General features: G+C 45.5%; 1 protein-coding gene across 2 annotated transcripts in view; it reads left to right on the top strand.

The window, feature by feature from the left end:
* The first annotated feature begins 12,665 nt into the window (after positions 1–12,665).
* Positions 12,666–18,510, top strand: part of rybpb (RING1 and YY1 binding protein b) — a 33,578-nt gene continuing 27,733 nt past the window's right edge. For both annotated transcript variants that reach the window (XR_011979960.1, XM_072684911.1), the window contains exons 1-2: positions 12,666–12,883; positions 13,666–13,791. Coding sequence is in view for 1 of the 2 variants with exons in the window: in XM_072684911.1 (XP_072541012.1) it covers positions 12,858–12,883; positions 13,666–13,791 (152 nt within the window). In the remaining variant the exon portion in view is untranslated. The remainder of the gene's footprint in view (positions 12,884–13,665; positions 13,792–18,510) is intronic.

Genomic DNA, 18,510 nt, shown 5'->3' with positions numbered 1-18,510 from the left:
CGACACGCCACAGTATTTGTAATAGAGATTGAATGCAATCACCTAACAACATTCATCAGGGGAAGGAAAGGTTGGTTTTCTAAGAGGGATTTTTTTTTTGATTAGGGAGATCACTTGCAACCCTCCCCCCTTAAATCGAGCTGTGCTTATAGTGATTCAAATTTAGGCAAATTAGGCCCACAGCTCTGCGTAACAGCAGGGGAACCCAGGAAAGGTGGATATAGAGTCAATGTAGCTCTTTATCCTGCTTAAAGCAACGCTCAGTCTCAGTGTCACAGCAGTTAACCAGTTAACCAAAGACTATAAATACTGAAGCAACTGCATAATGACTTCTATTATCCAGTGTTTAGAGTCAGCGGGTTATCTGAGCTTTTTATAAGTACGGGTCAACGTGTCGACCATGTACTTTAGCTATAATGGATGAGGTTGAGAAATGCTGGGGTGTTCATTTAATGTCAGTTCAAGGTTAATTGGAACTACATTTATTTTAATACTCATAGATATATGATCCATATTCTGGGGGGAGGGGGGGAGGGGTTGCTCTGTGGGTCCCAGTAGAAAGTACAGTGTGAATGCTATAAATGGCGTCTTCACTGCTGTACAGCGAAGGCCGAGAGAGAGCCCGGGGTCGGGGGTTCACTGGTTAATGGTCGGGGGCTGTGATAGAAATGTCATTAGATATAGATAAGTACTATAAACGACCGACACCATGTTAGATAAAGTGGGGCATCCCCAACAGCTACAGCTGTGCTAAAGATAATATCGTTCTGCTACAGTAAGGTTCTTCATACAGTGTCATTGAGTGTGAAAATGGTTAACACTGCATAACTCACCTAACTGCGAATACACACACACACACACACTCAGCTACAGGCAGCTCACCAGTAGCAACACTCCTATTTATATACCAGGCGTATTGTGCTGCAGTTTTATGGTATATTATATTCATTTATTATATTATATTATTTAATTAAAGTGTCAAAATGACTATTGGGTTCCCAAACCTGGTCCTCAGGTACCCTTTCTGCACACCTGATGAGATTTCAGAGTTCATTAACAAGCCCTTTCCCAGCTGAAGTGCGAGTTGCATGTGTTTGCTACAGAAAGCTCAAGTATGTGCAGGGTAAGGGTTGAGAACCTGTCCTATAGAACCACTAGGAAGGTTCTAGGAGGAAGCCTTAAACAGAAAGGTTCTGTTTGTTAGGGAAGCAAAAGTGGTTCTTCTATGAGTTCATAGCTCATATATACAATGTACAGAATATACATACATGCACACAGATCAGCCATAATATTAGTACAGACAGGTGAAGTACATAGCATCATTTATCTGGTTCCAGTGGCTCCAGTACAGGGTGGATCAATTATTGGATCAATCAGCGAGTAAACAGTCAGGTGCTCAGCAGGAAAAATGGGCAAGCATGAAAATCTAAGTCACTTTGACAAGAACCAAGCTGTGATGTTCTAGACAATGACTGGGTCAGAACATCTCCAGAACATCTGGCAGTATTTTGTGGGGTGTTCCCAGTATGCAGTGATCAGTACCTACCAAAAGTGCTCCAAGGAAGGACAACATGTGCATGTGGACCAGCAACAGGGACATGGCTGCCTGAGGCTCACTGATGCAGTCCACTGAGGCCCTACCCACCTCACAATTTACAGGGCTTAGGGTGTTTTCACACTAGAGCTTTTTTTCCGGGTTTGACGGAGCTTGCTCTGAGAGTTATGTTTGGTCAAATGTGAAAGCTGTTTTCAAGCCCGGGAGCGGCCAAGAGAACCGATCTCTGGTCCTCCTGAAATTGGCGGGCTTGGGTTCGGTTGAAGAGGAATCTGCTACACTGCTTCAGTGTTTCTATCCAAGAAAAATAAGGAAAAGTGATAAACGGATGAGCCTAGGTCCACGACATTACAACTGATCCACGGTTCGAGTGGAATTCTTCTGTGTGAAAGCAAACCAGTGAAAGTGAGCCCCTCCCCCAAATGCCAAAAAAGGGTCTGCTGCTAATGTCTTGGTACCAGATACCACAGGATGCCTTCAGAGGTCAAAGGTATGTGTAAATATATATGTATACATATATACTGTATATAGGGACTGTGGAGAGCATCCTAAGCAGCTGCATCACAGTCTGGTTTGGGAATTGCAACGTCTCTGACCGTAAGACCCTACAGCGAGTAGTGAGGACAGCTGAGAAGATCATGGACGTTTACACCACATGCTGCGTCCGCAAAGCCACAGCATTGTGGCTGACCCCACTCACCCCTCACACAGACTCTCCTCACTGCTGCAGTCGCCGTCATCGCTGCCAGACTCCTGCAACAGCTTCTACCCCCAAGCTATCAGGCTTCTCAACACACAAGGACTGAGCTGAGACCCCCGCTCATCTCACACACACTATTACACACATGTACGTCATACGTACTCACATACACATCTCTACTGATGCTTCCACCATGTGCCTACTTGCACACTGATCAGAATATTTGCTGTAAGTACTGTGTTACATAAGAACTGGTCTCCTCTACCTCAGTAACTGCTGTGTTCCTGTATGCTATAAGCTGACTGTGCACCTTATCCCCACCACACACAGTCAGTACCAAGTCAGCGCCAGGACACACTACACAAGCGTACAGTTTAATGATGTATGCAATTCTGCTAGCATATTAATGCTGCCTTACCCATAAGAACCCATAAGAAATGAATCTGGCAGTTGTTCTTTACATTATGATGAATGGATCAATAGAAATGCTCCAAATGATTGAAAGAATCTGTCCTGTCTGTTTACTGGGTCTAATATCTGTTGTGTTTATGGTATTTATTGTATTTTAGAGCATTTCTATTGGTCCGTTCATTACTGCGTCTCATATCTGTTGTGTTTATGGTATTTATTGTATTTTGGAGCATTTCTATTGGTCCGTTCATCACTGCGTCTCATATCTGTTGTGTTTATGGTATTTATTGTATTTTGGAGCATTTCTATTGGTCCGTTCATTACTGCGTCTAATATCTGTTGTGTTTATGGTATTTATTGTATTTTGGAGCATTTCTATTGGTCCGTTCATTACTGCGTCTAATATCTGTTGTGTTTATGGTATTTATTGTATTTTGGAGCATTTCTATTGGTCCGTTCATCACTGCGTCTCATATCTGTTGTGTTTATGGTATTTATTGCATTTTAGAGCATTTCTATTGGTCCGTTCATCACGAAATTTTCACACGATGTAAAGAACAACGGCCAGATTCACATGACGTTGAAAAGTGTAAAAAGCAAACTGGAGATACAGGATTGTTTTTGGGGGGGTTTGTATGCCAGCATTAATATGCTAGCAGAATTGCGTATTTCATTAGGGCGTACACAGGGCGTATGGTGTGTGTGTGTATATGTGTGTGTGTACTGTAAAAACAAGCCAATTGAATTCAATGGAATTCAATTAAATAGTTTTAATTAGCCTACTTGGAAAACGTCCAGAAACAAATGTTCCAATAATTGTTCAAATAACAGCTTTCGCCCACATCTGCCTCACTGCCTCGACGTGGGGAGAGAGACCGAGGCCGAGAGAGAGAGAGAGAGAGAGAGAGAGAGAGAGAGAGAGAGCGGACTCAAATGCATCACCAAACTATTTGCTGATCAATGAAAACATCTTTCAAGCCACAATTGCACACACACACCCACCCACACACACACACAAACACACATTGAGGGTCCAGCCAACAACAAACAGCCCCTAGGGCAGGCAGCCAGATGTGTTTTATCTGCGAGGTGAAAGGTCAAGTAGAACAAATCACACAAAGTCATTACCAGTAGCACAACAACTCTCTTCAGCCCTGCAGATACACACAGCCGATAGCGTCACAGCTTCCTTTTGTGTGACCCTGACCGGCGAATCAACCTAATCTGATTCTGCCCCCTTATTACACCTCGTTCCCGCAGATTAGCGGCAGCGCGGGGACGGGGATTATTCCGAGGAATGAATATGAAGACGGTTGCGAAGATGGTTGTGAGAGATATATGCTCTGTAATAACTGGGCTGTTATTGCAGGCAAGCCGAAGCTGAGGATAAATTACCAGGCAATAACACACTGACTCTTAACTGGTTTGCCTCTGAGGTGAGCGAGGAGCATCCTGATAGCCTTGGAGGGCTGTTATTATACCACCCTGTTATCCATATCCACACCTACATGGAAAACGGGAGAAAAACCTTCCGATTAAAGCATCCTCGGGTATGAATAAATAATGAAAACGAATCGCTGCAGTCTAAACAGGCCGTATCGGTGACTGAGTGTGGGCAGCAGAAGTAACCCGGCCACATATCATTGAGAAAACCCCAGCCTGCGAGCCTGATCTCCTCCTGTATTAAGGTATTGATTTCAGGCTATTAAGCTACTTCCTTTAGAACTACAATTAATCAGAAGCCTCATACTCCACTCTCAGCTTCTATGGAGAATGTGATTTTACCTGAACCGTGTGCCGTGGCAAAGAGGCATTAGGCTGCTCGCTGTCAGGCATTACGGCACATTTTCGATGACATTTCAGTGGGAAAACGTCATCTGCGAGTTATTTAAGGAAGGTTGCCGAAAGCAGGCCGCCTCCATCTTACTCATACCCCTCTAACTGCTCGTATGAAGCATTTGGAACATATTTCTTAAGTTAAATAAATGCTAAATATGTAAAAAATACATAAGATAACCACTTACTTAAGGTAAAGCTGTCCCTCATGATGTATTTTTTTATAACTGAATTTTCTTCGCTTAAATTAAGGATGTAGTTGACGCACTACTGTGCGTAACATCGCTAAACTAAGCTGCGGAAATGGCTTCGCTTTGCATATTTGCTTAAATAATACAGCCATAACATTAAAACCACCTAAAATGATGCAGGTCCCCCCCAGGTGCCGCCAGTACAGCTCTGACCTGTCAAGCATGGGCTCCACAAGACTTCTGAAGGTGGTCTAATATTAGCAGCACGGCCTCCAAGTGCATCAATAATGAATGGACCAATAGAAATGCTCCAAAATGACTTGGATTAAAACCTGTTTACATTGACTTCCATTAAAAGGTCACGTTTTTAATGCAAATCCAAATGTCCAAATGTTTGTGGACACCCCTTTAAACGAACACATTTAGCTGCTAAGTTGCATCCATTGCTGATTGGCTTGTTTAGTGCCTTTAGAGAAAGAAGTACTGCCAATACAATAGGACTCTCTAGGGCAGATAAACAAACATGCACCTATTGGCACCATGTTGACTAATGCCAGGCGTGGGCTAGCAGAGGGGTATAAAGCCCCCCGGCATTGAGCTGCTGGGTTGAAGAACTGTGTTCTCAGGAATGATGGATGGTGGAACTCCATCTGGTACTTTTGGGGTGAGTTGGGGAGTTTGGGATGAGGTAAGATGGGGTAATGACTTCCCCCATTTGTCGCTGAATGCAATCCAATCTTCACAGCAATTCTCTAGCAAAATCTAGTAGAAAGTCTTCTTCCCTGGACAGTCGAGACCGTTTTTCCAACAAAAGCAGGATCAGCTCTTCTCAATGGTCTTGATTTCAGACGAAACAAGGAATGAGGGGGTGTCCCAATACTTTTGTCCACATATTATAGCTAAACGAAAACAGGCTGTTTCATTCTAAGGGTTGTATAGTAATGAATTCTGACTGTTTTGCGGGGCATAAATACATGTATTTGTTCTAAGTGGATCTCAGGTGAGATCTAGCCTGAGAAACGTTTCATTGTGCAGTTCTGCCATCTGAACTACCTCCAGTGTCTCTGTCTCGTTCCAGTCTCAAGGAGTTTTTCCTGCCGCTGTTGACCTTGGCTTTCTCATTAGAGCCTGTGACCTGGATTTCTGAGTGTAGCTGCTTTGTGGCGATGTCTATTGTAGAAAGTGCTGTACAAATAAAGCCGAACTCAACGACGAAAACCGTGCTTTCTTTTCTCAGAAAGGCAAGAAGCCAAAAGGCTGAATACATACTGAGGCTCTTGACGAAGCGACGGTGAGAAGCGACAGCAGTTACTCTCGCTTTAATGTGGAAAGAAAAATCCTTGATCTCGATTTCTCCTTTGTGCTCGTCTCTTGGTTTTTGATTGCTGGAATCGTTTGAGTCATCGTTTCTAATTCGCCCCACGCCCACGCGTCTCACTTCGTTTGAAAGGCAGTGCGACAAAGAAATTAGTAGCAGGATTCAGGTTGCAGGTACTTTACAGTCATTCAGATCAGCTCGTCGATATTTACCAGAACTTCAAAGGTTCATCTGCTCAGCCATGTTTGCCACCAAGATCGGTTCTTTCTAGGATAAGAGACAACACTCTCGTTGTTGAGAACCTGCTGTAACCTTGATCTGGGAGGGCTGGCATGACAGATGCTACATGCTTTGAGCAGATTCCCATCCTCATGCTCTAAGGGAGGTTCTTCTTTTGAGACTCTCAGTTCTTCTAAATCAGGGGTGGGCAGCAGTTGAATGGGGTGGGCTTGAGCAGGAAAACCTGCACAGACCTCAGCAATCCAGTCCTCCAGGACTGGACCTGCCCACCCCTGGTCTGAGTGGTTCTTCTCTGTGCTCTGTGGGAGTTTTCGTTTCTGAGCCTTGGTTCCAAGTAGTGGTTCTTCCTCATGCTTCTAGGGAGGTTCTCCTTTTACATCCCAGTTCTTCTTAATGGTTCTTCTTCGTGATCTTTAGGAAGTTTTGAGTCTTGGTTCTTTTTATTGGTTCTTCTTTGTGATCTTTGGGAATAACACCTCAAGTTTTAGTGGTTCTCACTTATGCTTCTAGGGAGGTTCTCCTTTTAAAGCTCATCTGTTCTTGGTGGTTGTTCATGATCTTTGGGAGTTACTCTTCTTGAGTCGTGGCTCCTATTAGTGGTTCTAATTTATGTTCTTATAGAAATTACTCCTTTTGAGTTTTGGTTCTTCTTAGTGGTTCTAATTCATGTTCTTAAGGAAGTCACTGTTTTTGAGTCTTGGTTCTTTTTATTGGTTCTTCCTTGTGATCTTTGGGAGTTACTCCTTGAGTTTTCTCTCTTCTCTTTCTTTCCTCAGTTATTTTTTCCTATTGTGTCTTGGTGCTCCTTGGTGGTTCTTCCTCATACTTCTAGGGAGGTTCTCCTTTTACATCTCAGCTCCTCTTAGTGGTTCTTCCTAATGCTTTTGAGTCTTGGTTATTCCTATTGGTTCTTCTTTGTGCTCTGTGGGAGTTACTCCTTCATTCCATATAAAGTTATTCTTTCCTATTGTGTGTTGGTTCCCCTTAGTGGTTCTTCTCTTGTTTCTAGGGAGGTTCTCCTTTTAAGTCTCAGCTTTTTGTGATCTTAGGGTGTTACTCCTTTTGAGTCATGGCTCCTAGTAGTGGTTCCTCCTCATGCCCATAGGGTGCAACACTTTGGTTCTTCCCCCTTTTTTTCTTCTTCTTTCTTTCATAGAAGTTTTTTGGGTCTTAGTTCCTCTTCCGTCATTGGTTCTTCCTCGTGCTCTTAGGGAGGTTCTCCTTTAGAATTTTTTTCCTCTTTTGTTGTTGCTGAGAACCTAGATAACCTTGATCTAGGAGGGGTGGCATGACAAGCTTTGGCAGATTCCCATCCTCATGCTCTAGGGAGGTCCTTCTTTTGAATCTTGGATCTTTTGGGTGGTTCTTCTTCATGCTCTTCATGCTTCTCTTTTTAAGTCTGGGCTCTTCTGAGTGTTCATTCCTCATGATTTAGGAAGTTTCTCCTTCTTCTTAGGAAGAGTCTCACTTCTTCTCAGTGGAGCTCTTCCCTTGGTTCATTTCAGTTCATCTGCTCGACCACATTTCCCACATGAACTAGTTCTTCTTAGGACAAGACAGAACATTTTTGTCATTGAGAACCAGAACCTGCTTTAACCCTGATCTAGGAGGGGTGGAATGACAGACGCTGCGAGCAGATTCTCATCAATGTGTAATACGCTTACAGGGCCTGACAGAGACGGAGAGAGCTGCATGACAATGGCCCAGCAGAGCATCCTCTTGTCGGGGAGAAAAGGTGGGCACAATGGGGCTGGAGTCCTGGAGAGTGGCTAATGAGGCTGATGATTCACGCATCATATCCCCCGCAGAGTAGCCCTTGTCTCTTGCTTTCAGGAGGCCTCTGATAGACTCTGGTGCTTGCCCCACGCAGCACTGCCTCGAGCCAGCGAGTGGGAGGTGGGCTGCGGTAAAAATGATGCCATTCAACATGAGGGTGCTCAGCTTCAGTCCTGAGCGCCCACCGCCCTGTACACTCCACAGCACCTGCTTCGATTCAGCAGCTAATTGCTAATCTCTCCAAACGTTGAGTCAGGTGTGGTAGACCCATCCAAAGAACCACATGCATTTCAACAGCTTTTGCTGTGAGTGCTCTGAACTCATCATTTCACAAGTGAGGGCTCAGTGTGCCGGCTGCCGCCTGCTGATTCACCATGTATTCCTGCCGGCCTACCAGTCAAACAAGTGAGCTGAAGACGGAAATGGACTTTGCGGTTATCTCCAGCTTCTACTCTTCCACAGAGTTGAGGGAGTGTTAAAGACACGCCTTAAACTAGTATTCAGGCCCTGATAAGCTGGATCAAGTCCATCTGTTAGGGTTGGAGCCGAGCTCTGCAGGTAGATTGCAAGATTGCACAGTTGATGGAATCCTCTCCTGAAGAACAGAGTTTCTGAGACGTTAGTCAGTCACTTATCTCAATAGCTTTCTCTGTATGGTCCAAGCACTTCTGTTTAATCACACCTGTAAAACATGTTCTACCTGTTCTACCTGCTTCGTAGAGGAAGATGGGTTCCTTTTTGAGTCTTGGTTCCTCTAAGTGGTTCCCTTTTTCCGTTTTGAGACTTAGCTTTTTTCTGTGTATCTGAGAGTCTTGGGTCTTCTTAGTGGTTGTTCTTTGTGATCTTAAGGAATTTCTCCTTTTAAGTCTTGGTTCTTCTGAGTGGTTCTTCTTTATGCTTTAGGGAGGTTCTCCTCTTGAGTCTTGATTCTTCTTCACTAGTCTTCTATTTAGTCTTGGTTCCTCCAGGTGGTTCTTCTTTGTAGTATTCTGAAGTTTTCCCATTTGAGTACTGGTTCTTCTAATGGAAGCAGTGGTTCCACTAAGTGAGTCTTGGCTCTTATCTGCATTTTTTCTTAGGAAAGTTTATTCGGATTGATTCTTGGTTCCTCCAGGTGGTTCTTCTTTGTGGTCCTCTGGAGTTTTTCCTTTTCTTCTTAGTGGTTCTTCCACGTGCTCTTATGGAATCTCTCCTCTTAAGTCTCTTTTTGTCATTATTCTTCATAAACCTGGACAGTTTCTCTTTTGAGTCTTGATTCTTGTCTTCATTTTTCATTGGAGAGTTGTTTCCTTTTTGACCTTGGTTCTTCTTTGTGCCATTGGGGAGCTTCTCCTTGTGAGCCTTGGTTCTTCTTATGGAGTTTTCCCATTTGAGTCTTTCCTCTTTTCTTCTTCCGTTTTGGTTCTTCTTGGTGGTTCTACCTCATGTTTTTATGGAGTTTTTCTTCTTTCATTTTGGTTCTTCTGGGTGGTTCTTCCTCATGCTTTTATGGAGTTTTTCTTCTTTCATTTTGGTTCTTCTTGGTGGTTCTTCCTCATGCTCTTATGGAGTTTTTCTTCTTCCGTTTTGGTTCTTCTTGGTGGTTCTACCTCATGTTTTTATGGAGTTTTTCTTCTTTCATTTTGGTTCTTCTTGGTGGTTCTTCCTCATGCTCTTATGGAGTTTTTCTTCTTTCATTTTGGTTCTTCTTGGTGGTTCTTCCTCATGCTCTTATGGAGTTTTTCTTCTTCCGTTTTGGTTCTTCTGGGTGTTTCTTCCTCATGCTCTTATGGAGTTTTTCTTCTTTCGTTTTGGCTCTTCTTGGTGGTTCCTTTTCTTGCTTTTCAGTTATACCATTTAGCTCTTCTCTGTGTTTCTTCATTTTGATATTTTTTTTCCTTTTGAGTCTTGGTTCCTCTTAGTAGTTTTTCCTCTCCCCCTTTAAGCAGTGTTTCCTCTCCCTGAGCCTCTTAGCATGATCTTCAGGAACCTGGAGCTTTTATGCCTTTAGGGAGTCTCTCTTTTGAGTCCTGGCTCTTCTCTCTGTTTCTTCTTCAAGCTTTCACATGGTTTCTCTTTTTTTTTTTTTTTTTTTTAAGGTATTAGTTACTCTTAGTGGTTCTTCTTCATTCCTTTAGGTAGTTTTCCCCTCCCTGACCATCCTGGCTTCATCCTTAGGAACCTTCTATATATATTCTGAAAAAATATCCTACAAATAAAACCTGATCTGAATTTGATTGAAAGCAGCAGAGAATACTGTTCATTTTCAACGCATGATAAAACCCAGTGACTAATTTTAGTGCAGCCAGCCTGAACCTGCATTTGCATATGACCACAGCAGCGGCTTAGCTAGCCTCTACTTGGTCACAGAAGGATATACAGTACACTATATGGCCAAATGTTTGTGGACAGCCCTACAAATAAATGCATTCACCTGCTTTAAGTTGCACCCATCGCTGACACACACACACTTGACACACAGCTTGTCTAGTCCCTGTAGAGAAGTACTGCCAATAGAATAGGACTCTCAGAAGCTGATAAATGCTTAATGCCTGGCGTGGGCTAGAGGGGTATAAAGCCCCCCAGCATTGAGCTGTGGAGCAGTGGAAGAACTGTGCTCTCTGGAATGATGGATAATGAAGCTCCATCTAATAGATTTTGGGATGAATTGGGGATGATGAACTGGGTGGTGATCATCATCCATCATCCGGACCTCACTAATGTTTTTGTCGCTGAATGCAGTCAAATCCTCACAGCAATGCTCCTCCAAAATTTAGTAGAAATCCTTATTCCTTGGACAGTAGAGTTTACAGTTACTCCAACAAAAGCAGGAACATTTCAGAAGAAATGAATGAATGAGCAGGTGTCCCAATACTTTTGTCATTTGTATATCTTGTGTATATCTTTAAGCGCTGCCACCACACTTCCCTGTTTTGCTTAATTGCAGACTCACTGTTGACACCGACATTGGGTGTATGCCCAAAAATGTCTTACACTTTAATTTCATTTCATTTGCTGGTCATGGCACTTCCTGGAGACAAGCGAAGCAAACAGCTAGCAATCCAATTACCAGCTCCTGAGCGGGAGTGCCTTACTGAATAGGGGGTCTTTAAATATTGAGTGCAATCAAAATCCACTGCCAGATTTATGGACAGTGCTGCATGCAAATTCAAATGTTCTGTCTTAGCCAGTCATACATTTCTCAGCTCTCAGGCCTCCGGTACAAACACCAGCCTTGGCTTCACGAGGGACTAGTTTCACTATGCGTCAACACGCAGACAGGTGGCCACGAGCTGCTAGGGTTTCTTCGGTGAGCATCTGCACGGATGGGCTGGTCCTGCTGATTCAACCTGATCACATCCTGCATTGACCTTCTTAGTCACCTGAGAAACAGCTGCCGAGCTGTTCTTCACCCCTTCACCCAGCTCTGCTAGTTGACGTCTTTCCCACAGGTCTAAATCCAGAGGTCCCTGTGGCCACTGTTCCTATTGAAACCCACTAATCAGCTGAGGAGTCTCAGTGACTGAAGGTTCTGCTATCAATGCCCCAATCTCAAGGTCTAAGCTGGACCTGCTTAGCCTTTCTTGTACATTAATGGACAAAAGTATTGGGACACCTGCTCGTTTAAGGGTATTATCTATCTGAAAATAGTCGATCCTGCTTTTGGTGGAGCACCTGGCTCTACTGTCCAGGGAAGAAGGCTTTCTACTAGATTTTGGAGGAAATTTGCTGTGAGGATCTGATTGCATTAGTGAGGTCCGGATGTTTGGTGACGATCACCACCCCACCTCATCATCCCCAACTCAGCTCCTCCCAAAAGTAATGAAGCACCATTCTCAACCCCCTGACTCTGGCCTACAAAGCCAAGACTGGACCAGCCAGCCCCTCTGTACTTGATGGCGATGGTCAAAAGCTAATCTGCACCAGGAGCCCTTCCAGCTTCAAGCACGGCTCGTCTCGACCCGCCATCCTTTAAGATCCACTGAAGACGAGCGTCCAGACTTTTATTTTTCTGTCCTGCACCGAAGTGGTGGAGCGAACTTCCCCTGCGGGCCCAACACTCGCTGTCTCCAAACCCAGACTGAAGACCCTCCTCCTCTTCTGAGAGTACTTGGGCGAATAGCAGAGTGTAGCGCATTTCCTGCGACCTTGATGCACTGATGCATTTTGAGACACGGTGCTGGATTTCCTGAAAAGAACACCTTCCAACTGGTGGAGGGGGTGGGCTGAGCATGCTTAGGGCTTGTGTGGCAGCCAGTGACACAGGCAGTGTCACAGGCAGTTTTTTCAGTGGTGGAAATGTTAATATAAAATAAAGGAAATCGAAATAAATCATACAATAAAAATACAGTCGTGCTACCATGCATTTCATCATTGCAACACGTGTGTGAAGGTGAGTGTGTATGCATGCATGCATGCATACTTGCATGCATGCATTCATTTCATGTATGCATGCATGCATGTGTGTGTGTCCATGAGGGTACAGGGCTGTTAAAAGTTTGGGCTGCTGCTGCTGCTGCTGCTGATATGGGCGAATAAAGAGAGGGGCATTTTCATAAAGAGCGCTGTCTGCTCGCTGCTCTGCCGAGACTTTTAAAGCCCGGGCTGCGGTGATTGGGTGCTGGGGAGTCACGCGGTGTGCAGTCGCTCTGCTCTGCCCTGCTCGGCTCGGCTCAGTGCGTGAACGCGAGGCGAGCTCTGCCTGCCTGCCTTGCTGCCTGCCTTGCTGCCCTCCTGCGCTACAGCAGTGGTTCTAGCTATCCGGATCCTTCCTCACAATTACTGTTCTTGCTGAAACCTTCTCGTTTCCCTCGTATCTCCGAGACACGTTTGTTCCCCTCTCTCTTCACCATGGGCGACAAAAAGAGCCCGACCAGGTAGGGAAGCTCTGTCGGTGTCGGTGGTGTTTTTTTTTTTTTTGTTATTTTTTTTGTGGTCGGTAGATTTGCGGTTGTTTCGGCTGGGTTGCTGGATGCTTGCGTTTTCTTAAGCAATGTTTCTCCCCTGTTTGCAGTTGCTGTGTTGGAGCGAGAATAGTGCAGCTATGGCGGCTTCTCTCTCCTACCGACGTCTCTCTCTCTCTCTCTCTCTCGCTCTCTCGCTCTCTGCCTATGTCGCTCTCTCGCTCTCGCTCTCGCTCTCTCGCTCGCGCTGCTGCCGCTGCTGCTACTGACTTGTAGACAAAGGGAGATTTGCGGAGGATACGCCTGGCCTCGTCGGAATTTTCTGCTGTTCGCCGTCTTTTCCACTTGTGTGGAAGTTGTCTGTGTGTTTTAGGAGGGTTCCGGTGATCGTTATAACGCCGTAGCGCGGTAGTTAGTTCGCTAGCGTTAGCTCGCTCGGCTAGCGCTACTAGCTCCCCGGGTCTCCGTGCAGTCGGACGGCTGGAGCGTTATGTCCGCGCGCTAGAGCCACAGCAGCGCTAGCAGGCTAGCTCGCGCGGGCAGGATCCGAAAAACCATGGAAACTGTTTACCTGCTGCATCACTTTTAATGCACTGCATCGGTGCACGCGAGCTAAGCCTGCTGCCCCCCCCCCCCCCGGGCCAGGCTGGAGGGGGACAGACCTACAGATGATGGCAGGTGTTTGGTGACAGGCGTGAAGTTGACCTTATTTTGTTTAATATCTGCACATGTTTCTGTTCTCTCCCCAAAAAAAGGCCAAAAAGACAAGCCAAGCCGACGGCGGATGATGGATTTTGGGATTGTAGCGTTTGCACCTTCAGGAACAGCGCGGAAGCTTTCAAATGCAGCATCTGCGACGTACGGAAGGGCACATCCACAAGGTATGGCAGTCTTCAGTCTTCACTCCTCCTCCTCCTCCTCCTTCTCCTTCTTCTCCTTCTTCTTCTCCACCACCTCTGAGGTTCTCACCAGTGCCCTGTCTTCTGTTTGGCATGGTGTGGAAGCTGTGGAGATCTTCTGAAGTTCTGCATTTCCAGCTGTCAGAGTGTAAGAGCAGGTCTGCTGCTGCATTGCCTTCTTTGGAGCAGTTGTGGGAGCTGTGGCCTGGATGCAATCAAATGTGCATGCTTTGTAGGGTCTGTGCCAGGTAGGTCTGATTGCCTATAGTGTGGAGGTGGTGTTTGAGTATGTGTATGAGGTTCTCCACCACCTCTGAGGTTCTCACCAGTGCCCTGTCTTCTGTTTGGCATGGTGTGGAAGCTGTGGAGATCTTCTGGGCTGCTGCATTGCCTTCTTTGGAGCAGTTGTGGGAGCTGTGGCCTGGATGCAATCAAATGTGCATGCTTTGTAGGGTCTGTGCCAGGTAGGTCTGATTGCCTATAGTGTGGAGGTGGTGTTTGAGTATGTGTATGAGGTTCTCCACCACCTCTGAGGTTCTCACCAGTGCCCTGTCTTCTGTTTGGCATGGTGTGGAAGCTGTGGAGATCTTCTGGGCTGCTGCATTGCCTTCTTTGGAGCAGTTGTGGGAGCTGTGGCCTGGATGCAATCAAATGTGCATGCTTTGTAGGGTCTGTGCCAGGTAGGTCTGATTGCCTATAGTGTGGAGGTGGTGTTTGAATATGTGTATGAGGTTCTCCACCACCTCTGAGGTTCTCACCAGTGCCCTGTCTTCTGTTTGGCATGGTGTGGAAGCTGTGGAGATCTTCTGAAGTTCTGCATTTCCAGCTGTCAGAGCGTAAGAGCAGGTCTGCTGCTGCATTGCCTTCTTTGGAGCAGTTGTGGGAGTTGTGGCCTCAGACGTATGCAGCCTGGATGCAATCAAATGTGCATGCTGTTTTAGGGTCTGTGTCTGGTAGGTGTGAGAAGGTGGGCATTATCTATAGTGTGGAGGTGGTGTTGTATATGTGGATGAGGTTCTCCAACAGTGCCCTGTCTTCTGTGCTGGGCGATTTGCTGGGTTTTGGCATGGTGTGGAAACTGTGGAGATCTTCTGAAGTTCAGTATTTCCAGCTGTCAGAGCATAAGAGCAGGTCTGCTGCTGCATTGCCTTCTTTGGAGCAGTTGTGGGAGCTGTGGCCTCAGACATATGCAGCCTGGATGCAATCAAATGTGCATGCTTTGTAGGGTCTGTGCCAGGTAGGTCTGATTGCCTATAGTGTGAAGGTGGTGTTTGAATATGTGTATGAGGTTGTCCACTTACCTCTGAGGTTCTCACCAGTGCTCTTTCTTCTGTGCTGGGCGTTTTGCTGGGTTATGGCATGGTGTGGAAACTGGAGATCTGAACTTCAGCATTTCCAACTGTTAGACCCGTTGCACTGCTGCTGCATTGCCTTCTCTGGAGCAGTTGTGAGAGTTTAGAGTTGGGCGTTTTTACTTGTTGGTTTGGTCGTGGTGTGGAAGCTGTGGAGATCTGAACTTCAGCATTTCCAACTGTCAGACCATAAGAGCATGTCTGCTGCTGCATTGCCTTCTTTGGAGCAGTTGTGGGAGTTTAGAGATTGGGCTTAATCACTGCAGATCTTTGGGCAGAAATTGTGAGCATTGCCTGCAATGAGTGTAATCAGATGTGCATGCTCTTTAGGCTCTGTGTTGGGTCTGATCTTGAGGCTTAAATAGTGGGCATTGCCTATAGTGTGAAGTTGGTGTTTGAATATGTGTATGAGGTTCTCCACTTACCTCTGAGGTTCTCACCAGTGCTCTTTCTTCTGTGCTGGGTGTTTTTTACTTGATTTTGGCATGGTGTGGAAGCTGTGGAGATCTGAACTTCAGCATTTCCAACTGTCAGCCCTTGTAGCAGCATGTCTTCACCCGTTGCCCTGCTGCTGCATTGCCTTCTCTGGTAGCAGTTGTGAGAGTTTAGAGTTGGGCTTGCTCACTATTTTGGCCTGAAGATCTGCAGTGAGAATTGCCTAAAATGAGTGTAATCAGATGTGCATGCTTTTTAGGCCTTGTGCTGGGTCTGATCCTGAAGTCTAAATGGTGGGCATTGCCTATAGTGGTGTTATTCATATATGCATGGCAATCCTCACTCTTCTCCACCACCTATAAGATGATGAGATGCAAGTTCTCACCAATGTCCTTGCTTCTGAGCTTATGTAGCTATCCCACAGTTACTGTGTGGAAGCTGTGGCAGCTATGGAGATCTGAACCATCAATCCTTAGCAGCAGGTCTTCACCCGTCACACTGCTGCTGCATTGCCTTCTTTGGAGCAGTTGTGAGAGTTTAGAGTCGGGCCCCAGTCACACACAGTCTGGATGCAATCAAATGTGCATGCTGTTTAGGCTCTGGGTTGGGTCTGGTCATGTGGGCATTGCTTGGAGATGTGATATATCTTAAATATGTGTACGATTATGTTCGCTCCGTTCCACCTCCGCCACCACTGAGGTGAGCAAAGTTCTCAACGTTGATGTTTCTTCTGTGCTTATGTAGCTTTGTTTTATTTGTGGTGTGGAAGCTGTAAAGATCTGAACTTCTCCATTTCCCACGGCCAGACTGTAGCAGCCTGTCTTCACCCATGCTGGGGGAATTTAAAGCCTCTCCAGCTCTTTGTGTTGCTCTGCTGTGTTAAAGTGAACTGATCATCTTGAATGCTGGCTTGAATTACCTCCTTTGGAGCAGTTGTGAGAGCTCGGAGTTGGGCCTCATCACTGCAGATCGGTGGGCGAAAATAGTGAGCATTGCCTGCAGTGTGATGTCGTCATTTGAATATGTGCATTGGGTCTGATCAGGTGGGCATTGTCCAGAACACGGTGTTATTTGGAGATGGAGTGCATATATGTGTGAAAGATGGCTACAGAGCTAGAGCTAGACTGGATGGTTTTGAACTTCTCCAGCTTTTTTTTTTTTTCCAGCTGGAACCTCCTTCCTGACTGTAGTAGCTCCTCTTCACTCATGCTGGTGGAATTTAAAGCCCCTCCAGCTCTTTGTGTTGCACTGCTGTGTTAAAGTGAGCTGAACATCTTGAATGCTGAGTTATGTTGCCTGCGTTGGAGCGGTTCTGAAAGCGATAGTTTGGAGGTCCCTCCACTGCATGGACAAAAATCCATAACATAAATAGCTGGCTTTGTCTAGAGTGCAGTGTCATCGAATATGTGTCCTCACAAATGCTTATTCATCTGTGCTTATGTAGCATTTTACTTGCGAAAGTTAGTGATAAGAACTTCCAACCATGTCCAACTGGAACCCCCTAGCCAGACTGCAGAAGCTCATCTTCACCCAGGCTGAGGAGATGTACAGCTTCTACAGGTCTTGCAGTGTTGGTTTTAAAGTGAGCTCAACCTCTCAAATGAGCCCAGTCAGGGCAGATCTATGGTCAAAACGTAGTTGCAAACAAGGAGTGGGCGGTGAGATCTTTACTGTGTTGACTGTACACTCAGATTTGTACACTTTGTAGGCTGTCTATTGGGCCAGATCATCAGATCTTGACCTGTTGCCCATTCAGTTGGTGGAGTGTTGGTCATTTGGCTGTTTAAAGTGAGCAGAATGCCATGCAGTTCTGATGGTCTGCAGCTTATCAGATATGCAAGTCTATGCAAAATCCATGAGTTAACCAATAGGCATGGCCTCCAGTGGGATATTACTGAATTACTCCTACATTATTCATTCAAATGTGTGACCTGCCTTTCTCTTTAAGGTCTTTTTGGATGTAATCAGCAGACTTTGACTTGAAGCATATTCAGCTTGTCAGGTGTGTGCTGTTAGGTGCCTATTCCCGCTGCCAAAAATGTGAAAAGGGATCGAGGAGCTGATCCATATTCATGGCTGGTTGAGAGCAGCTCTGTTAGGCCTGTAAGGTTTATTAGCCATTAGAAATCCGGTTACAAGGTGGGTTATCCATTCAAATCTTTTGTGGTTTCCAGTCAAACGTATTTGGGCCACGCAGAAATACAAGTCTGGTAGAGCTCCTGTGTGACACGCAAGTGTGAAACCTGCCTGTTTTTGTTGTAAACACTAGGTGCTAACCGCAAGTGACATTTCTTTTCCACTTGTGGGAGTTTTTTGTATGAAAAGCTTAGAGACCCAGATTTACTGTAAAGTTAGTCTGTTGACTTGTCAGTTAAAGTGTTTACCCAAGAAACCAAATATATGGACACCTGAGGTTCGTATTCTCATAAGCTGTGTTTTAGGGTGCTTTCACACCTGCCAGTGTGAAACCGAAGTGTGAAACCGAAGGACCAAAATTTGGTCCGACCAAAACAGGTTATCCTGAGCCAGATTAAACGGAGTTGGTAAGGTCGGTTTCGGATGGTTGAGACTGGTTCAGGACCAATTGCAGGAAGTTGAGGCAGGTTCTCGTCCCCCATGAGACAACGGAAGAAGAAAACGAAGCGGAAAAGAAGTAAACATTAGCATCAGGAGAGCGTCGGGATGATTGTATCTGTTGGTGGTGATATAACATAACATCAGGTTGCAGGACGAGCTGGTTCATGTGGTGCGTTTTTAAACTCTTCTCATAGTCTGAGCTTTTATGTTGGTGCTGCTGGTAGTAAGGCTATAAAATTGGCACTTTATTGGAACCAAATGAATTGGTTCACGCATCTCCCGTTCACGTGACCAGGCGATGGCAGTCACGCGTCCCTCTACAAACCAATCATGTGTC

Source organism: Salminus brasiliensis, chromosome 7 (assembly GCF_030463535.1).
Source record: "Salminus brasiliensis chromosome 7, fSalBra1.hap2, whole genome shotgun sequence".
Lineage (NCBI taxonomy): Eukaryota > Metazoa > Chordata > Actinopteri > Characiformes > Bryconidae > Salminus > Salminus brasiliensis.
The sequence above is the reverse complement of the archived record's forward strand: the minus strand, read 5'-3'. Positions and strand labels throughout refer to the sequence as shown.